The 23,374-nt window shown below is 37.9% G+C and overlaps 1 protein-coding gene across 2 annotated transcripts in view; it reads left to right on the top strand.

Moving 5' to 3' along the window:
- Clic (chloride intracellular channel protein 5) overlaps positions 1-18,317 on the top strand; it is a 357,007-nt gene extending 338,690 nt beyond the window's left edge. For both annotated transcript variants that reach the window (XM_067138611.2, XM_067138610.2), the window contains exon 5: positions 15,788-18,317. In XM_067138611.2, the coding sequence (XP_066994712.1) occupies positions 15,788-15,871 (84 nt within the window). In that variant the 3' untranslated portion in view covers positions 15,872-18,317. The remainder of the gene's footprint in view (positions 1-15,787) is intronic.
- The last annotated feature ends 5,057 nt before the right edge of the window (positions 18,318-23,374 follow it).

Here is a 23,374-nt window from a genome sequence, read left to right as displayed (position 1 = left end):
TAAGTAATAATAAAGAAGGGGTGTAATGGCGCAGCGGTCAAGCTGCTTGGAACCAAGATGGACTGGGTTCGAGACCCGATTAATGCATGTGTTATTTTCGAGGTGAAAATCGCGTCCGGTGGTTCAGATTTCGCTTAAAAATGAGGTCCCGTGGCTTATGATACCGAGATTATCAGTCACGTAAAACTACAAGCTTCATTCTTAATAATAATAATAATAATAATAATAATAATAATAATAATAATAATGTGTGGAGCAGATTATGAATCTGAAATCTGTCCATTCATATCTTAAACTAAGGAGCAAGCCTTTTGTAGTAACGTTCATTGACTTTAAGAAGGCCTATGATTCAATTGATAGAACTACCCTACTTCAAATCTTAAAGGAATTTGGCTTGGACGGTAAAACAAGAGTGATCATCAAACAGACTTTCACCAACACCATCTCAAAAGTGAAGTTTAGAGGAGAGATTTCAGAGGCCTTTGAAATACGGACAGGAGTTAGGCAAGGAGATGGTCTCTCGCCTCTGTTGTTCAACTGCGTTCTTGAGAAAGTGATCCGTGAATGGCGCAGAGAAATGAGTTATGAAGGAGTCGAAAGAGGAGTCAGACTAGGCCACAAGAACAAGAACCTTTCAATTGACTGTCTAGCATTTGCAGATGATCTCGCGGTTTTCGCTGATTCCTTGGATGTGGCCACGAAGCAGATCAACCAGCTTCAAACACAAGCTGCAAAGGCGGGCCTCCAAATCTCCTTTGAGAAAACTAAATTCATTACAAACATCTAACTGGCGCCAAGTGAGCTAGAAGGGACTCACGGAAAAGTCAAGCGAGTTGAAAAATTTAAGTATCTTGGTGAATGGATAGAATCTAACTTGTCCGAGAAAGAAGCCTTTTCTTCACGCATGAATAAAATGGAAATGGCTTGCCATCGGACTAAAAATGTCTATAACAAAAGATCTATATCTCTGAATGCAAAAATCAAACACTATTGCACTGTTATCCGGCCAGAGGCTCTATATGCTGCGGAATGTCTCGCCATGAACAAAAAAGGCATGATGGAGAAATTGGAGGCCAAGGAAAGAAAGATTTTGAGAAAAATCTTAGGTCCAGTCAAAGACAACGGCGAGTTTAGGAGACGGCACAACCAGGAGTTGTACTCGCATGTGGAGAAAATAACTGATGTGATGCGAAAAAGGAGCATTACTTTTTATGGACACATGGCCCGAATGAATTCAACACGGTTAACCAACCACATTTTCACTTTCCTCCAAGAGAAAAAGGTAAAGGGGGCATGGTTCAGTGAGGTACAGAAAGATCTGCAGGAGATTGGGATCTCATTTGAAGATATCCAGGAGCGTGTCCCACTTAAGAAAAAACTCCAAGAACATCAGAGTTTCCTACCAAAGCCGAAGATGAAAACTGGAAAGGCATGGACGGAAGAACGAAAGGAGCAACACCGTATACGAATGAAGGAGTACTGGACCAACATTAAAGCACAAGGGAAACAGTTGAAATGACGTGGTCCTTAGTTGGCCGAAACAAAACAAGAATAATAATAATAATAATAATAATAATAATAATAATAAGGTATATAACTACAGATACCGGTACTGACATATGGCCTACTTAATAAAGTAAAATGTTTTTATGAATTGTCACACAATTATTTAACACTAATAACAGTGAATGTAAAATGAAGTAAAACATTTAAAAACAACGGAACATTCAACGCTTAAGTAGCCTACAGTTGGAATGAAAGCTTGGCTAGAAAAAAAAAATGTAATAAAATGAAAAAACAATTTTTGTCCATTCTGCTTCTGTTATAGACTCATTAAAATACCATTTCCCACGAGTAAAATGAGTCACTGGTAATTTTCTTTTGATTTCACTTACCTTTAAAAAGCACTCTTCTTTCGTCGGTGGCTCACAAAACAGTTCAGCTTCATCGTTGCACTTGCGAAAATTGGTTACAAAATAAATATCGCCATTACTTTCAGTTATGGTACAAACATAATATTTTGAATGTTCCTTTCCACTGTATATTCCAAGTATGAAGTTACCCACTTCAGAAGCCTTATCACGGGGTGGATTTTTGTCATATGCTTTGATCTTGTAGTCTGGATGTACGCAGAAACTTAATCCTGTCGGCAGCATGTTGCGGCAGTGCGGAACTTGCCGGTCACGCGACGTATTTTACTATCAGCTTTGTATGAATCAGTTTCAAATTTTAAACTAATGATATAGCAGCTTGAAAGGGTGTGCAGTATTGGCTTTGCATACTAAGTTTTATTCAAATTGAGCCACGCACTTTCGTCTATGGAAACTTTTATACCTTTTTCATCATGTGTTTACATGGCCTGCAGCAAGAAATTTGTCGCTTTATTACACCTTATATAAACTGTTAATAACCTTAAAAAGTACTTTACTGCGAAGAGGAAGAGCATTAGAATTAACATCTACTATAATTATTTTCTTGACTTTTTACCATAATAATCAGGAATTCCTAAAACTATTGAGAAATATCAAATGGATTTAGCCTCTACACAAAGGTTCAATTAAGCAAACAAAAACCAAAAGACGTCAATAAATTAATACATATCATAAAATTAATAAAATGTCATGTTTTATCTAGCATAAAAACAAATTCTTGAGTTTTATTTTTAACTTTACCTTTTCCTACTTAGATGGACTATTCTGTGGAATCAGCCAGCAGGGAGTGGATTTCTTAGACTTTTCCATTCCAAATCCTAAATAATACTAGAAGTAAATTGTAGTCTGGTCATTTTCTTTTTGGAGGTATTTTCTTTGTGAATTATATAGGAATTTAGCACCATCATAGCTAGGATTCAAAACACTTCCTTCTTCCAAAATTTTGAAGTGCGCCTCTCATCCAGATAAGTGTACATCATATCTGAAGCATCTGCCCCTCCCTCCCTCCCTCCCTCCCTCCCTCCCATTCCCCTGCTTGTACACATTGTATTTGTGAATTATATCTGTTTTTTAATTTCGTTTTGTTTTTTTATTCATAATTTTAGTTGATTTTATTTTTAGCTACAGCATTAGTGGACAAGAGCAAAACTGGGTATTTTTTGAGGGTTTGTTTTCATTTCATGATAACTTGCAACTAGAATTTCATTACTCCTATAATATTTTACTTTTCCTACATCAGATCTATCTTTAGGCCTTGGTGGCATTTCCTTCCTGTTCTGTCTAAGGCTACCATTAAAATAAGTGTCTTTTAAAAACAGGTAATGAGCTGGTATCCTTTCTGCAAACAATTTAATTTCAACAACTTGACTACCATGTGACCAAGGCCATGCTGTTTGACTGGAGCTTTGTCAACTTCACTCCTCAGTAGCAGTAAAACCACAAACAATAATTCACAACAGAATCACATAACATCCAGTGTTTGATTCCCCAGCTTATGATGTTTTAGGGAGGTACTATGCGAGGGAAGAATGACACTGTTCTGATGATTGTCTCGTCTATACATTTCACAGAAATCGGGAATCTGAAATGTGGTCATCATCGCCATTATTGTCTCTGTCAACTTTGTGATTATTCCCGTCTCTATCATTACCACCTGAATCAGAAATTTCATGAATCACTGTCACGTGATTAGGTTTGTTTACATCATCACTGTCATCATCATTTGAAACATTACCGGCATTGTCACTCTCAGGATCATCTGAATCATCACTAAGTGAATTAACATACTCTACCAGATCATCATCATTTTCAAATACAACACTAAAACTAGTCGCCATTATTACAAACATATTCTACCCTTCCAGCCTAAGATATTGGGCGCCGGCTATAATCCCAGGGTCGTACATGGGTGATCCCTGGATATTTTGAAGTAAAATAATCTAATCTTAAATGAATAAGCAGGAAGGATAAGAGAGAAAAATATGATAATAAAAAGATTACGAAGAGAACTTTTTTGCAACAAATGTATTTAAAATCTTTGGCAAAGCGATAACGAAAAATAAATAACATTTGAAAAATAAAAATGATTACTCAACTCTCACTAGGTCAACTGAAACCCGTAATTATTAATCAATGTTACAACATTGGTTATATCCTCCGAATCTCATCTTCAGTAAACACCACATGCTTCATTTGTTAAATTTAATAAGTCGGCCTGTTTCAAATTTAATTCAACTCCACTCATTAAATCACTGACAATAAACAATACTTTTTCTTAATCTCAAACATCTGAGAAAATACATATTGAGTGGTTGAAACTTCGTTACATCATTCGATAAATCCATATTTGCTACTTTGTTACAACAAATTTTTGCCAGCGTCAATTATTAACTTATTTTATTTTAATTACCTCTTATTGGGTTTCATTATTGATTTACTTGAACATGTTAACAAAATAAAGTTGACCTGTGTTACCTTTACAAGTTAATTTGAGTTACATTCTTTAAAACATTAGGTTACATTTATTACATCAAAATCAAATTATTACATTGTCGTATTTCAAATATCAAATTATTAAATTCATTAATTCATCATCTTTCTTGATGTTCTACATCTCCTCTACGATAACTATAAAAAACGAATGCAAACTGACGAGTACATCCAATCTAATCTAATTACAACATGAGAAAATCTGATTTAAAAGAAAATATTTTAACTTCACACACACATACATATAACCAGCTGTCTCAATACTAAGTTCCACCAATCTGGAAACTACACGTTAATAATAATCACTGAATAAAAAGAAAATCTGTAACAAAGGACCCTACATAAAATAAATGAACATACTCCCCCAAAGCAATATTACATCTACACTGGCTTTACTCGAGGCCGACGAGAAAGACAGGCCACGGCGCACACGTCATACACTGAATGTCACGCGACTCGGCCAGTCTTACTGTAGAGAATGCATCCCCAGGCTCACACGAGAGACTGTCATAGCGTGGTAAATTAAATACATTTCAGCGCATTTCAGCCTACTAAAATAACATTACTGAACTACAGATCAAATGAAACACAGTGTCTCTTACTATCCTTGGTTGAACAAACACTAAAAATCTTAATGAGGTAAAGATATGCTCACTCAATAATGTTAATGGTTAATGTACAAGTAATCCAAGTAGTCTTATATTTGTTCCACTCCATGCCTGGCTTCAGCATCATATCTAATATTTAAAGTTTGCTACCTTCCTGGAAGTTATCTAGGCCTATTTTAAGTTATTTACAAGTCTTGAATTTGTTCCACTCCATACCTGGCTTCAGCATCATATCTAATACTTAAATTTTGCTACTTTCCTGGAAGTAGTCTTGAAACCACTGTATTCAATTAAAAATTAAATGAAATATAGTGTATCTTACTAGCCTTGGTTGACAAAATCTAAAAATCTTACTGGAGTAAAGAGATGCACACTCAGATAAGTCAAATGTTGCTAATGAAAGTGGTTAATGTACAATTAAGCCTATATTTACAATAACACTCATGTAAGGAATATCTTATTGAATCCACGATCAAAGGTAGGCCTATTGTCTGGTTTCAGCATCATGTTCAATACTTAAATTATGCTCCCTTCCTGAAAGCTATCTTAATAATGTTATTTGTTTTACGTCCCACTAACTATTTTTACGGTCTTCGGAGACGCAGAGGTGCCGGAATTTAGTCCCGCGGGAGTTCTTTTACGTGCCAGTAAATCTACAGACACGAGGCTGTCGTATTTGAGCACCTTCAAATACCACCGGACTGAGCCAGGATCGAACCTGCCAAGTTGGGGTTAGAAGGCCAGCGCCTTAACCGTCTGAGCCACTCAGCCCGGCGAAAGCTATCTTGGAACCACCCTATTCAGTTAGAAATTAAATGAAAGTCTCTCTTACTGGCTTTGGATGACAAAAAATAAAAATCTTACTGCAGTAAAGATATGCACACTCATATAAATCAAATGTTGCTAATGAAACTGGCAAATTTACAATTAAGCCTATATTTACAATAACATTCATGTAAGGAATATCTTACTGAATCCAGGGTGAAAGGTAGGCCTATTGTAAACTCATACCTGCCAACCCTCCCGATTTACCCGGAAACTTTCCGTTTTTTAACTCATCTTCCGATTTTCCGATTTTTTTTTCCGGTACCGGTATGTCATTGTTATGACATTACATGAATTGTACTTTTATTAGTTCATGTTTATTTCACTTCAGGTCGTATTGTCAGCTCGTAACGGGAAGAATTTTTTCCAGTGTCGGTACTTCAAACCAACGTGTCTAACTTATCGGATGTGCCCTTATTTGACTTTTCAGAAAAAATCTGATGCCGGAGTTTTACGCCAAATGACGATAACCGCAAATGAGTGGAACTAGTTGTGTTTATATTTGATGTATCTTTTAAATGTAAATGAATTATAAATAATTTTTAAATACCTGAATTCCTTGAATAATTTACGCATCCGAAGTTTTCGCCTGTATTTTTCGTCAAAAAGGTGCGTTAATTACGTGAGAAAATACGGTATTATGCATTTTATTGCATGCGTCAGTGTGACATAAATATTATTAATCGTATGTATCATACATGAGAATGAATAGGTACATTTTCTTGTAACCATTTTTTTGTTTTATTAGTTTAAGATTTTAAATTTAATGGTCAATTTGTATTGTAACTGTAGATATATATGCCTTTTATCCTGACCTTTTTTCACCTAAACTGTGGTGGAATATATGCGATGAAATCCAAGAATTAAAAATCTTCCTATTTTTGGTTTCTAAAAGTTGGCAGGTATGTAAACTATTTACAAGTCTTACATTTGTTCCACTCCATACCTGGCTTCAGCATCATATCTAATTCTTAAATTTTCATTTTCATATATCTGTAATTCAATAGGATATGAATGTATTACCTCTAAATCCTCAGCACTGGTGTTGTAATTTATCCAACTCGTGTTCTGCAGCCCAACATTGCTGAATGATGTGAACAGCATTGAGGTTGTACACATTTTTGTAAATAAATACTTACTTACACTACCGCACACAACACTATGAATGTAAGGAACTGTTGCACAACACCAACATATTCACATAAACACAAAATCTGTTATTTCCTTCCATAATCCACAATAAACTAGCCATAACACCGCAAGAACACATGTAATAACCGGCTTCACTCTACCATTGTTGGGACGGCCTTGTCACGTGACTTTAACGGGCCATGACCTGTCTCTCTCGTCAGACTCGCTTTACTGCAGTGGGAATAAAATCCCTGCCACAAACATAGCAACCATATGGAACTAACTCCACAATCAATAAAAATCACACCCCCTGCGGGTGGGGGACGCACATGTAGAATACACCCGTGGTATCCCCTGCCTGTCGTAAGAGGTGACTAAAAGGGGCCCAAGGGGCTCTCAGCTTGGGAGTGTGGATTGGCGACCACGGGGCCATTAGCCGAGTCTTGGCATTGCTTCCACTTACTTGTGCCAAGCTCCTCACTTTCGTCTATCCTGTCCGACCTCCCTTGGTCAACTCTCGTTCTTTTCCGTCCCTGACGGTATTAGAGCATTCGAGGCCTAGGGAGTCTTTCATTTTTACGCCCTTCGTGGCCCTTGCCTTTCTTCGTCCGTTACTTCATTTTTCGAAGTGACTGATCCCTTCTTTCTTCTTTTTTTCTCTCTCTTTACCTCCTGTGGGTGCAGGACGCAGACGAATGGTGCACCCGCGGTATCCCCTGCCTGACGTGAGGGGTGACTGGAAGGTGCGACCAGGGGATGATTGGGTTGGGACCATGAAACTACTTTTGATTTGTGCCTTCATGGGAGGAACACCATGGGTTGCCTCTACTTGCGAGTGGTACCACTAAATTAGGTGCGAGATAGGTTTGTGATTGGTAGCAGTAAGGAGGCTGGCCGGGGGTTTCCAGTACCCGTGCGTTGTACCCATGTGAGTGGCACCACGGGTCTGGGCATGGCCTGTAAGTTGTACCGCTATATGAGTGGCACCGTGGGTCAGCGTTGCCTGTGATTAGTACCCACTATGTGAGGAACACCACGGGATAGTGCGAGTCCCTGTGGTTAGTACACCTAGGTGAGGAACCTTATCGGTTTGCGTTGGCTATGATTGGCGCCATTGTGTGAGAAACACCATAGGTCTGCGTTCCCTGTACGAAGTGCAATACTTGTGAGTAGTACTATCTTTTGTGGAACACCGTGAGTCTTCGCTACTTTTGATTAGTACCCCAACATGACAAATACCATGGTTCTACTTTACTCGCGACATGTACCATTCTGTAGGGCCTTAGACATGGATTTTGCACCCCTTTAGACATAAAGCATCATTGTACTTTATAAGTGGTCCCTTGGTCAGTAATACTATTATTTAGATCCTTCTTTGAGTCTGATCCACTGGTGTTTTTTTGTCTATCCATTCATTCTTCATGACATTTTTTATTTTATTTTGGTCAGTGGGTGAATTTGAACTTTTGGTTATTTCATTTCGTACCATTAGGGGCCGATGACCTCTATGTTAGGCCCCTATAAACAACAAGCATCATCATCATCAATAAAAATCACAACCACCACAAAACAGAATTTGCGTTGCCAAGTACACAATAAACATATGATTCAAACATAACAAAATAAATCCAGCAATGATGGTTATTAGTGAACCCGAGTCCATCGACCTGGTCCAGAGTAGAAGAGGCGTTCCTTAGGACGAAGCAACCTGAAATTCCCTAATCTTTAACTAAATGATACTTAGATGATGTTAAATATTTAAATAGCTTTGTGCTGTGGTTCTACTTGATCAGTCGGAATTATATAAGATAACATTGTAATTAGTCTTCAAAGACCCTAACTCAATGAGGTATAATCTTTAGCATTAGTATGCTGTGCCGTGGAGAAGCTTGACTCAAAGAAATAAACACATCTGTTATCTTCGCAACTTAAGCTTAATAAATCTGTCATCACTTGATGATACCTCCGTACTCAAGGTAAGTTCATTCAGTCTCTTCCAAATACTTCATATAATCCAGCCTCCATTGGGCTTGTAACAGAATATTCCTCGCAATCCACATTCACTGGTTCAAACCTCACAAGAATTCGCATAAGTTATTCCTCAAGAATACTTAATCTCTTGCATTCAAGTATCAACTTCGTCATATTTCATTCCACATTATCGCTGGTTCACTTCTCTCACTAGGGTTCTGAATGTTAAAGTACCATATTGTAACGGTAAATATGGTACTTTGACGAGCATGAGTTAGACACAGGGCGTGTACTGTTCTGATTGAAGTGCTTACAGAGGAAGAGGGATTTTTTGAAAAAATTCTTAAGTTTTTTCTGAATTTATTAACAAAGTTCAAAATTATATCACCTTCATACATCGAATATGCAGGAAATGTTTTTTTTTTTCCTCGTCCAGGCTGGGGATGTACTCGAAATCCGGCTACCCTCCTCATACTGCCATCAGTCTGCTCTCGGCACCATGGAACCACGATTTCTCCCATGATGGAAATTCTAGAAGTTCTGGAATATCCATGCGACTTCCGGAAGATCGGAATAACTTAGTAGTGTGAACATCGAGATTTGGTGCACGGAGAATGACTTATGATTGTACACATTAGCACCTGGGACACGGAAAGAGCTTCTTGAATGACAGATTTGAATGTTGAACGAAAGAGTCACTCGTAGTGTGTATCGTAAGCAAATGTCAATAAAATTGATTAAAGAAAATATGATACTTGAAACAGTTTGAAATTATCACACACAAAATATTTGTTTAGGGTTACGTGCAATTTTAACTCAGTCACTCGAAAAAGAAAATGTTTCACTTGTAAACCGATTTGGTTCATTAATTTGAAATTAAATGAAATAGGTTTCATTCCTCCACAGTCCGTGGTTTGATCACACAAAAGAAAATACTGTCTATTGACAACTCAGTTTAAATACACAGTTCATTACTAGTCATGAATAAACAGTTTAATTTGTGGTAAATGTACACCTTAAACACAGTCTAATGTCTACCATGAATGTAAAGTTCGAATATGTAATTCACTCCTTAACACAGTTCAATGTCCGCACAGATTAAATGCGTAGTACACGGATTGAAACTAATCACAGTCCAATGTTTATTCTGATTACACGAGATATTGTTAAACCTCACGATTTCTATAAGTCCGAAGACACCATCATAGATTGAAATTAATTCAAATTAATCACTTGTCACAGTCTGAAGAGTTTCAAATCCGACACAAAAAAATTAGCAAAGTATTTCAGTTAGTTGGCAAGGTGAATATCGTTCACAATTTATCACTGTTCGGATTGTTTCATCAATCATGGGTTATAAACACTTGTAAGAAATGTAAGGTTTGAAACATCTGTCCAAATAAATCACCATTAAAGTTTAAAGCAGTCTTAAATGAGGCTAGATTCTATCGCTCGTGAATCACGGAAATTCGGCAAAATAAAATTATCACTTGTAACTCGCTGAAATATTTGTAAGTTCAGATGTGGAGTTTGTCTTTAACTCGGCGAAATGAGACTATCACTCGCGTAGCGTTGCGGTCCCCACGAGCCGACAGCCCGCTGCTCGCCACACAAACTCCACACACACTGCGACACACTGTTCTGCTGAGGGAAACACCTTTCTATTTATACACGATCCAAGCCAAAATATGTTTTTACATTTCGCTCAACAACTTCGTAGTCTCTTGCCGGATTTTTACCAAACCTTGTAGGAATGGAGATAAAATATGGGGCTACATGATGATGTGGTTGATTTTATCCAGCTATTACTGTGGGGAAGGTTATTAGCCGAAGAAACTCGTGGAACATTCCATACTGACGTAGGCTCTCTCTGTGTCACGGGGAGGCAGGCTGTGACGTCAACCCGCTCTACATCACACACACAGATTGCTCACCGTTCCTGTCTGTCTTCTGCTGCTGGGCCGGCACGTAGCACGAAGTTTTAAATTTTAATTGCGGGGACTTATTTCCGTACCGCTGTTCCCGGTACAATATCTCAGACAAGGCATAAAAATAAACTCGATAACGAAATATTGAAAAACATAAACAAACTAACTGACAGCACATAGCCTATTGTTACCCTGACAAAAATCAAATCACTTATTCATGAACACCGACTTTAAATATAAACTGTAAACCTCACTGATAGTCACTGGTTCAAATCCATAGCACAACATTGGTGAATCTCTCTCAAAGAACGAAAATAATCATGCCACATGCTGTTACCATAGCGTATTGAAAGAGGAAGTGTGTGCTCTCTTGCAGTTAATAGGTGGTGGCGGCAGACTGCGCTAGTATAGCTATTGGTGAACAGCGCTGCTCGCGTTATTACAATAAGCGTTCGCAGCACTATACAAAACGTACACGAAATAAATTCTCTAAGACTTCCAGTTGCCAGAATGACCTTTTAATTATCCCCTTTCATGTGCCATGTTTGTACAGTCCAGGAATATTTGAATATAGGAGGCTGGTAAACCCACTAATTTAATGGTTTAATGTTATCCTCGGAAAAGATTTTGAACATCAGTAATTCTGAAATGACTTACAAAGTATTGAGATATAGTTGAAACTATTATGCATTTCACATTATCTAAGACATATACAAAAAGTTTTAACTCGCCCTCAAAAGCGTTAATTGTCTGAACTTCCGTGATGATTTTGCTGATTTGGACAATAGCAGCTCTTTCCTTATTTCCTTCGTACGGAAGAAGAATCGGCACTTAATGAAACGCTAATTTTTCCACAAGGTCATATCTGCGATCACTGCTGTATCCAAAGTCTGTGGGTCGGACAACTGTAGAGTCTATGCTGTCCAAACATGCAAAAAATATATCACCCCTTAAATTTTGTTCTGATCGCAATTTTTTGAGACGACCACCTCTTCTACTTGCAGTGGCAACCAAACACACATGGTGAAGGATATGTCAAGTATCGCAAGCCTTTAAATGTATTCACGGCGTTTCCATTAATTATTGAATGTTAAACAATTAATTTATTGAATCCACCTATTCAATACTAGTTAAATATTTAGGACTATAACACTGTCATTATATTAAGTTTGAGTATGGTACATGTTTCGCCTGTCATTGCAGGCATCATCAGCCATGAAATCTCTGAGAGCTCTGAGTAGATGCTCTATTAGGATTATTCATAAATCAATATTTTTTATATAACAATTTGCACTGAAGTACGGGACATTAGGTCATATGGGAGTGAACAAGCCGTTCATGTCTTGCAGTCAATGTGACGTCCAACTCATGTTCACATCCAATGGAAATAATATTAACTGTCAACTCTTACCGGTGCGTTATCATTGAAAGATGATTATTTAATATATTATTCAACCAGATAATACTTTGTAACTTTAATTCCAGCTTCTTTACTTTACGTTAATCATGTCAGTCCAAGCTTAGGCATACAACACTGCCATTTAGAATCTGTTCTTACCTCGCCTTACATTTTGCCAAAGTTATACAATAACAATCACTGAAAGAAATCTACAAAAAATATATGATGAACTTATGCCACAAAGTGATTTAAAAAACTGAATAACAGAGTATCGCGACACTGTCATTGGGCTCTCGGATTACTACGTACTTCACATACAGTACACAAACACATGCTCTCAGCATTATGGTGAATATGACCTAAACAATGGCCTATACCGTCGTAAACTGACATAATAGAATATCGTTCTCATGTGTGTGAATTTAAGTTTTTTCATCAACAGGATTTGAATGTTTGTACTTGGAACAATCTGAAACATCCTCGCTATTTTGATTGACGTTGTTCGACAACAGATTTATTTTATTGTGTTTGTTCTGTCCTTGTCCTTTTTAAAGCCTTTTCTTGAATATCTTACAGCTGATGATGTCTACAAGTTAGACGAAACATGTCCCGTATTATTTAATAATGTTGTTTAAATAAATAAACAATAAACTTATGGTATTGTAAAGGTGGAGTATTGAAACTTAACCGTAAAAGTATAATAGAATGTGTTACTGCCATTTTCCACAAATGAGACCGAGGATATCTCGCCATTCCACGAAAAACTATGCATATCATTTAACTACTGCCCCTGCCTAAGTTTATTTGAACAGTAAACTAGACACTTTAACCTTGTTTGGATTTAACACAATCCCTCTATTCATTGGGCATATCTACTAAGTGACTGTTATGAGCCTGTGGCCACATTATTTGGTACTCATGATCTGTTCTCATTCATTTCACAAAATAAAATTACATTTACACGTCACTTATTGATATATTTATAAAAACTCATCACCATCATCTTCCTTCCAAGTATTGGGCCATGTGTCCCGTTACAGTCTTGCATTTTTCCTTTTGCAAGACTTGAAAGCAATCAAATGTCCTTCGTGAACCCCAAAGTTTAGGAATTTCCAAAATGGGTTAGCTGGAAAATTTATAATGTCCACTAACAGACCATTTATATTGGTATTATAAATTCACTCATTCGGGACAAATATTTCAGGTTCCCTATGGGAATCAACATCTGTATCATCTGATGGCCAGGCAGGCATCAATTTTTGGTAATGAGACAGTCTCTCATGGTGCATTGGCACTGCCGGTGGCTCCATGTAGCCTACGCCGTGGCCTCCACAGTATGCACTAGCCGTGCGTCTTGATGGGTGTGCTGTTTACCAACTGATGAGCCCAACTTGTCGCACTGGGGCAAGGTGCTGGCAGCCAGGAATGAGTTAGCTGGAAAATTTATAATGTCCAATAACGGACCATTTATATTGGTATTGCCATCTTGTGATTCGTTGATTCGAAAGTCGTGCCAACCTAATTCAGTATCTCTGTCCCATATTGATCTCACGTTTCTCTCTCTTCAGAGTGGAAAATTCCATGACCCTCTTTCTGATGCAGTTTCCACTACTTCTTACACGTGTGCCGTTAAAAGATATAACTTAGCAGGCCGGATTGCTACACACATCCTGCTTCAAATATGAACTCTACCTTATTTAATATTACTTTTTGACATTATATTACATTTATATGCCAATGACATGAACCATTTGGGTTCAATATGTTCTGCAGATAGGCACCAAACAGCTGAAATAGAAAAAAGTCATATCAACACAACATGCCACACGGAGATTCTGGTGGTAGATTTAGAAACTTCGTAATTTCTACTACAGAATAACTGGAACTGCCGTCTGTCAGATATGTGTTAACTATTACAGCTTATTTGGACTGCTGCAACACTTGTGTGATAGCGCTTCTGGCATTCTAAGAGTGAAGCTCTGCAGGCACATCACAAATATTCCAAGCTTCCTGCAGCAGCACAAGTTTTCAGATCACTCCTGCCTTTTGACTGACTAAATTTAAGTGAAGCATATGAAGATACACTTTTAAGGGAATCATCATCATATGCAGTCTGCAGCTGTTGGCCAGGCCTGCTTGGAACATAAGCCTCTCCATCTCCTCTTGTCTTCCTACCACTTCTCCCTCATCACTCTTGTCCAATCCTGTCCAGTCCAGTCCTCTCCTCTTCTCTGTACACACTCTTCCACTCATTTTATCCACCTGTCTCTTGTTTTCCTCCTGGTCTTTTTCCTGTTATCTCCATTTCATGCATTCTCCTGGGTATCCTTTCCTCAGTCATTCTCTTCATGTGTTCATATCATCAAGAAGTCTATCCTGTTCTTGAGTGGCTCTTCTTGTACTGTATCTCTAACCTTCTCATTTCTCGTCTTATCCATTCTTGTCACTCCTATCCTGCTTCTCAGAAATTTCATTTCAATTGCATGTATCCTAGTTATGGTTCTCTGCCTCATTACCCAAGTTTCTGCTGCATACGTCAGAATAGCTACATAGTATTTGCCATGTATATCACACTTTTGCTTCTCTGAGGGACAACCTTGCTCCAAACCAGGCTTCTGACACTTTTCAGGAATGCTCCTGCTTGTCGTCCATGCTTGATTATTTGCTTATTTTTTCTTACTTTCCTCTATGATACTTCCCAGGTACTTGAAACTCTCTACCTTCCTAAGCTATTCCCCTCCAAGCATTATTCCTCTCGTAGGTCTCCCTTCTTTCTAGTTGTCATTGCTACTTGCTCTTTTTGGCATTAAATTTCATTCCATATTGTTTCACATTCTCTTCCCATGCATCTGACTGTTCCTGGATATCCTCTTCCTTTTCTCCCCAGACTAACAGGTCTGCACTATGTAAATGCTCACTTTAGTTTTCATCAAAACCATATATAGTCAGTTTGGTTAGTGAAGCATGTCAGAATGGTAAGCGTAAAATGTAACAAAGGCTTTTCAGTCTGTCAAACACACAGCAAATACAATGTAAATTGTGTGTTTGACAGACTGAAAAGCCTTTGTTACATTTAACTAAGTCAACACTGGAAAACATGGCTTCATTTTTAACAAAAAGAATGGTAAGCTGTAGCATGAACGTCTTCAACATTAATTGGTGTGATGGTGGTATATGTAAAACTTTTCCTCTAAGCAGTGCAAATAAAACTCAGTTACAGCAGGGTGATGTGGGTAAGGGTTTTAAGAGATAATGGAATGTAATAAACATAAGTGGGACCTCTCTCTGAAGTGCTAAGAAATTGCATGATGTAATATTCACGATTGGTAGAGCTTAATACAACTCACTTTTCCATCATTCTTTTGTCCGTATTTTCTCTGTCTGTTTCGCAGATTCTTAAGACATTTTCGGTTCAGATTATGAAATATTGAATAAGATTAATGAAAATCACTTTTTAACTCTCAGCATTTTACCATTTCTACGGTATGCATTAATCTGTTGCAGGGGATGAAAATGAAGAAACATGAAGAATTAGAGACGCCAACATTCACAACATCAATTCCTGTGGACATAAATCTTGAAGACTAGTGGTTATAAAAGAGTTGTAGCCCACTCGTATGAGCAACGTACAGTATTGTGGCTGCCGAATGTTGTCTCCAATGTCGGACAAAGACGATTATCATGGAGAATAATGAAAATTATACGAGAAAGATGATCAATTTCTCTTACAGAAATTTTAGTTATATATCATTAATATTATTATGTGAAGATTTTGGGGCCATGCATTTCTTGTATGAGAGTTAATTTTTGAATGACTTTTTTGTCCTTTGCTGAGGACAGTACTGCCTCCTCTTTAGGATTAATACTGTGCCATTCCGTCACTTGAAAATGTGTGGTTTCAAAATCATACCCACTTAATTAGATTATGATTTATATTTTGTGTTTGGCTATAGCAAGTTGAATTCCTAAAATGTTATCAAGAATTGAATTTATAATAGTTCTTTTGTAGTTATCACTGTGTCATTTTTTCCATAGAACAGGCATTCTGTGGTTTATATCAGGTTTGTTATAAATTGAAGATTCTTCTCGCTAATACTAGTGTTGTTTTCATCAACAGTTGAATAATTTATCTTCTCCCAGTGGAATATAACAGAAGTAATAGGGTAACAATTTAATTCTGTCTTGTGTTCATGATCATTCTCATTTCTTCATGAAAATAAATTCACTTGCATACCTCTAAATAAATTATTGCATTGTAAATTCAGATATTCGCAAGAGCTTGCACTTCTTCCCTTTTACTGTCTATTTGCTAACATCAGAACATGATTCTGAGCATTTCGTACCCCTTAGTCAGTTCAGTATGTACAGGTTGAACAGACATACTGAAGTTTTAATTATTGTGTATATATTTATGTCATTGCTAATTTGTCAAACTTCCTGTGGTTGTCCATAGTCTTCCAGGCTGTGTTAATGGTTACCTGGGAAAAACTGAAGATGTAATTTTACAAAATATATACTTTCAAAAGTTAACGGCTACGTCGATAGTTGACAAATAAAAAATCCAATTGGACAGCTTACAGCTTCAAAAGTAACATGTTGAGCAAGTTCATCTTTGTATATAAATAATTTTCCCGTGAGAATCATACACCACAAACAAGCTAAGAATAGCTTGAAGTATTGTTACAGTTCGAGTTGATAAATCTTTTATAAAATGAGATTATTCTCTGTTAAGAGTTATAAAATGTGTTGCATTGCATTTTTGTTGATTGAGGTAGGGTATAAATAATTACAATGGATGAAAGATAAGGCAGTTTTCATTCAGACACACCAGACATTTCTTCTAAGGGATTAAGATAAAATATACGAGGATGGGATATTGCCTTCTTAAGTTGAGAGCTTATTTTACGCTCATTGGTTTACCATCTCTTGCTATTTAGTTTGCTGTCGTTTTAGGAAAACAGACCTTGTTTCTTTTCACTGTCTTAGTGTATCAAAATATAGGGGAACAGCAGTGTTAATATTACTTCACTAAGGAACTAGTTGTCTGTGGCTTTCAAACAGTACCTATGCATGTCCATGTTTCTTAATTTGATTGCAGTCAATGTGTGGTATTTCCTCAAGTAATGCATTCAGACACTTTCTGCACCTATAATTGAATTATACTGTTGTTGTGGTATCATTTGTTATATCTATTAATGATCCATTCTGATTTCTCTCTTTGTTATACTTTCTCTAGAAGTACTTAAGAATTTCACCATATATTAAGAGTGGTACATTTATCTTTGAATTAAAGGCAATTGTCATTTTACAGCTTTAAACACTATTTTGTTAAGAGCTAAGGAAATTTGTGTCTGCCAAGCTCTAAAGCCATACTCAGTTTTGTACTCTCTATGATTAAAGCATACTCATTGGATGTCCATAAATGCATGACAGAAATAACTCAAGAGCTTTCAAACAAATTTCATTCCTTAGCCTTATCTTTTTGATCATTTAAAACTTGTTTTTCCTATAAAACTGTTTTAAATGCAGATTGCTTACTGAATTTCAACTATGTTCTCACATATTCAGTTTTTTTAATAACTCGAGAGGTATGTTGGTTTTGTTTGATAAGTTGAACAAATAATTTATTTCATAGCACAAACAATCATTTGTTCAGAGGACTAAAATGGGATATATGTTTAAAACATTTTAATGTATGAAATGCTTTTAGTAATGTAATACACAAGAACAGTTCCAGTAGAGAAAGAATATTATCATATATAGCCATGTCATATTAACATATTATGAGATAAAACCTATAGGAATCATGACATTGAGAATGCCAAAAAGGCATATTTGATACATCCACTGCAGTAGTGCACATCTATAGAGCACCCTATTTGTTTATATTTTGTAATGTATAAATTTTTATACTATATTGTCAGGTTTCACTTTTTCGAAGCATGTTCAGTTAATAATATAGCAGAATTGTTAACATCCAGTGCTAAAATTGATTTGTAAAGCATTTTTAAAATAAAAGGAAGTATTGACTCTTTGTCTGTGTGTACTGTATTATGATAATGTTAACCTTTCATCTCGTCCTATTATTTTGTCTGAAGTTATTTCCAACATTGTCTTGCAAAGGAAAGAGTGTTAACTATGAGAGTTGGGGCACAAAGTAGGGTGACCAACCGTCCGGCATGGTCCATTTTTCATGCTTGTCCTCTGTCCGGCAGGCATTTATTATTTGCTATTAAATGTCCGGCTTTTGCATATTATATTCTTAGTCATTCAGTTTCCTATTGTTTTCTCTGTTGCAAAGCTATTTTTGTTACACTTCTTCTATCTCAGTCCATATTCTGGATACTTCTATCAGACTACGTCATTTACTCTCTTAATAATAAATCATATCTTAAGTTAGAGCTGTCTGAAGGGCCTGTCACCAAGTGGTGACACCGCCCGACGTGATCTGAAGTGCTCAGTCGGGGCCTTGGGAATTCTCGGTGAGGATTCATCAGTCAAGTAATGTTGGCTGTGGTATTACGTAGTTTTGTTTTTGTGCTAGTTGGTTTCGGACCTTCTGAGTGAGTGTAGTGTTTGTGATTTTATTATGAAATTTTAATAATATCAGTATGTCATCACTCAAAAGTGGCAAGGCACAAAAGAGGAAATGTAAGTTCTCGGAGAAACTGAAACAGAAGTACCCGTGTTTTAGAGAGGGACGTAACAAAAGTGAGGCAAAATGATTTGTGACTGTTATGTAACTGTTGGAAACAAAGGTGCAGGTGATCTCGAGAGACATATTGCTAGTGAAAAACAGAGAAAAAATTAGAAGCAGTAATATTGACTCATTTTCCCCGATTAAACATTCCCCACTAGACAGGAAAGTATGGGCAACAGAGGCAACATTGGCATATCACACTGTTTCTCACCATCAGTCGTATAGGTCTATGGACTGCACATCAAAGTTGGATAAAGTGCTGTTTGCAGATTCTGAGATTGCTAACAAAATATTATGCGCTAGAACCAAAACTGAAACTTTCATAAATAATGTAATCACCCCTCATTCCATTATCACTAAAACGTTGAATAATAGTATTCCTTTGTTCGGAGTGGGTACTGATGCTAGCAACCAAGGGGCTTTGAAACATTTTCCTATTGTTATACAATATTTTGACATGTCCTAATGAAACTTCAGAGACAATATTCAATTATGTTTCCAAGACTTTAAAGAAGCATAATATTTCTGCTAAATGCATTGCTTATAGTGGAGACAACGCAAATGTAAATTTTGGAGGGTTTAATCATAGAGAAGCCAAAAGCGTATTGTAATGGTTATAGCGTCCGCCATGCCAACTTGCTATGGGCCAGGCTTGTCACCGTATCGACCCACCCGCTTACGCTTCGACTGCGCCAATCACTAGCAAGACTTAAGTGCTAGACCAGTCCCCTCTCTCTACTGTCCGTGGTCGTGCCGCATGAGCCGATGGAAATTACCAGACGATGAATCTGGAGTCTTCCAGCTCGCAAGGTCCTGGATACATCTAGCATCCGGACTGTTCTAGAAGGACCGGCGCAGGTATATAAGAGAGGAGTGACTTGCCTGGAGTTAGATTGAGTTTGCTGGTGTGAGTTAGCGAAGAGTGCAGTCAGTGATAGCCTAGGCTGAGGTGTCAGCCTGATGGAGTATCTGTCTGTTGAAGCCGAGGACTCGTTCCTGTTTCCCTGACGTCGTGTGTGTGTGTCTCTCTTGGGGCTGGCTGCTGTAGAAGAACCTTGAGTGTTCTGGAGCAGCGCAAAGGGAACACTGGGTGCCAACATGTGTGGATTGAGTGAACAGCGTATACTATCCCGAGTTGCGAGACTGACGTGTAGGCTGTGGACCATGACCGCTAACAGGTGTGGCTGAGTGAGTGTGGTGTAAATAATCAGACTCTCTGTGTGTGTCACATGAGAAACTAAGAGAGAGAGCGCAAACCGTGTAAGTGTGTATCCATGTACTTGTGTAGGTTGTAAGCTCGGCAATTTTGTGTGTGTGTATTTTTAATAAATCTTAGAAATAGGATGCTTCCAGGTTCTGTCTTATTTATTTACCCAGCCAACACGTCACAACTGGCGTCAGAAGTAGGATGGACAAGTGTGGTTAACTAGTGGATAGTGGATAACCTCTTACGTTAAAACTAGTGTCAGAATCGAGTACCTGGTAGCGCATTTTGTAGTCAGCAGAAATTTATTTGAGTGAAATTAATTCCGAACAGCTCCAGATTTTTATAAGTAAGTTTAGTGAACTTGAAACTAAAATCTTATCTGGCTATGATGAACTCATTAGTGAACTGAGATCTGAATGGACATCTAACCCGGACCAACTGAAAACAGACTTAAGCAAACAGAAGAGCGAGCAGTTAAAGGGTGAAGACGAAGTGCGCTCTCTCGAAACAGGTCGACAATGACTATGTGCGGGACGACGACGAACTGGACGAGAAGTGGTCCGAAGAGATGCTCGCTGTTGTGGAGTCCGGAGTTCGAGGCCCAGTGATGGAAGTGAGTGCCCTGCGTGCGAAAACGATGGCTGTGGAGACGCGAATGAATCCTCCTAACAGCAATGGCGGTTCCACCATTGTGAAGTTGGCAACCCCACGGCACGACGGGATTACTTCCAAGAGAACATGCCGGACCCGGTTCGAGACCAGATCGACGTCCAAGAAGAGAATTAAATATCCGATCACCGGACTACGTGTACAGAAGATGACGGTACGACGCAGCCCCCAGCCATGTTTGACCTACGAGGAGTTTGTGGGAGTGTTCGATGGGTGCTGCAGTGTCAACCAACGGAGAGCCGCCTACCGAGTCCAGCTGCAGGAAAGGACTAAGCACGCCGAAAGAACGCCGTGGGTATTCGTCACAGAGATTGAGCAAACAGGAGATATGATTGTGGGCTAGTTACCCTGAGGTGACACCAAGCTCGAGGCAGCCAGCACCTGTGATAAGCTTTGTGGCGCTGAGATCCGTCGAGGGAGGATGATCGGCGGGAAGCGGAACTACAAGGAAGCTCTGACGATGTCGCAGGAGATGGAGGCAGTGATAGCAACGATGCGGCTAGATGTACCTCTACTAGGAGATGGAGCACCAATGGAAGACGAACCGATGACCAACAAACAAGGATGCCACGTGACCATGACACTCGTTTCGGCACGAAGCTGCATGGCGGTATGCACATTGAATTCCGCACCCTGGCAGAAGACTAAATTCAGCAGGGCTAAATTTGGGACGAGCAAGCCCGTCCCGTGCATTGCACTGGAGGACTACGAAGGCGCTGAAGCCCTGAAAGGGGATGAAAGGAAAACCACCGAAGTTCCGGCTGTCACGCGAGGACTTGCAGATCGTTATCACTGGGAACGAGGACACAGTCGACCAGACCCAGAGTGCTGCGAGTTTGTTGAAATAAATTATGAACAGCTTTTGTGTCGCAGCAAAACAAGGTGGTTAAATGTTTCCTGCAGTAGAAAGAATGCTAAAACTGTTTATAGCTCTAAAGTTGTACTTTCTTTCTCAGCCTTCAAATTCTGTTCCTGCTAATAATTAAGAGCCTTTTTTTGAAAACTAGTTTTCTGAGCTTTACCTGTGGTTTGTTCATTCTACTATCCACATTTTTCACAACAAAATTTCATACATAGAAAAAGAAACGCTCTCTATAGCAGAAATTTGTGATATATTAGGTTCAACCCTGGCCACACTGAATGATAGGATGGAAAATAAATTCAAAAGTCAAAAAGTCTCTGAAATCCCTCACTGAAAATGGCTTCGAAAGAGAATGCATTGCATGTGTAGAACATGTTGTTGGTTTTCATCAAACGTGCATTCAGTACCTGTTACATTGGTGTAACCCTATGATGGAAGAATTTAAGTGTTTCCAATGATTGAAGCTTCATAGTATGAAAGACATTCAGTTTGAAGATGTTTTTCCTTGTCTTGAGTATTTGCAGTCTAAAGGTGTGGAGATAGACGATTCTAAACTTTCTGACCAATGTAATGTTCAGAATTACACCAGGAGTTCCAAAATTGATAAACATACAACATTAGATAAGCAGTGGTGTGAGTTTTTCAAATATAGCCCTGACATTGAAACATTTAGCGAGCTGCTTAAAATTTGTCAGTTTTATTTCGCTATTCCCGGTTGCAATGCAACCGTTGAAAGAGTGCTTTCCCTGATTAATACACAGTGGTCAGAAGAAAGAAACCGTTTGCTGACCGAGTCGGTTAAGGGTATTATAATAGTGAAGTACAACTTTAAAACCATGTCATGTGGAGAGTTTTACAATTATTTATTACAAGAAAATAATTCATCTTTGCTGTCGAAAGTGGGTACAGTCAATAATATCAGCATAAAATAGCTACTACTTCGGCATCTTCATCAGCATAACAGTTATAAGGTACGTAATACTAAATTTTGTATGTAAATATTAAAATTCCATTTGTCCTCCATTTTTACAACATTTTTATGAAAAGTCCTCCCTTTATAAGAGTCTGTCCTCTATTTGAAAATTTAGAGTTGGTCACCCTAGACACAAGTAATGGCCTCTTTTTTTTTACTTCTGGATCTGCTAGACAATTAGAAATTATTTACGGGAGTGGGGAGCATAAGATGCTGTAGAATTATGAATAATGCCAAGTAGCTTTAACAGGTGTAGATGTAAAGCGAGGAACTGTCAGCCACGAATTCCTTGTGTTACATAAATTTATTCTCAGCGAGTACAATAAACTGCCAAAGTGTATAATTTTCATGTTCCATATTGATTACAATATAATTATTGTGGATAAGTGAGGTAATCCACCTAATCAATACAGTATAAAATTAGTATGGCACTTTCATTGATTTTAATCATGGTACTAGTTTCGGCCTATTGATATTAGGCCATCATCAGCCATGAGGTCTTTAAACACTTAAACTAATTGGCCGTACATATAACAAAAACATATAGCATAATGCTTGAAAATAGTTCTGATATATTCAGTATACAGTATACTAAAATAAGTCACTGCCTTAAGTATGTAACACAACACTTGGATCTATAAATAATTTGTTGAACACTTGCATAAAATTAAAAGCAATTG

Source organism: Anabrus simplex, chromosome 1 (genome assembly GCF_040414725.1).
Source record: "Anabrus simplex isolate iqAnaSimp1 chromosome 1, ASM4041472v1, whole genome shotgun sequence".
Classification (NCBI taxonomy): Eukaryota; Metazoa; Arthropoda; class Insecta; order Orthoptera; family Tettigoniidae; genus Anabrus; species Anabrus simplex.
Note: the sequence above shows the minus strand (reverse complement) of the source record. Positions and strands in the feature narration are given on the sequence as shown.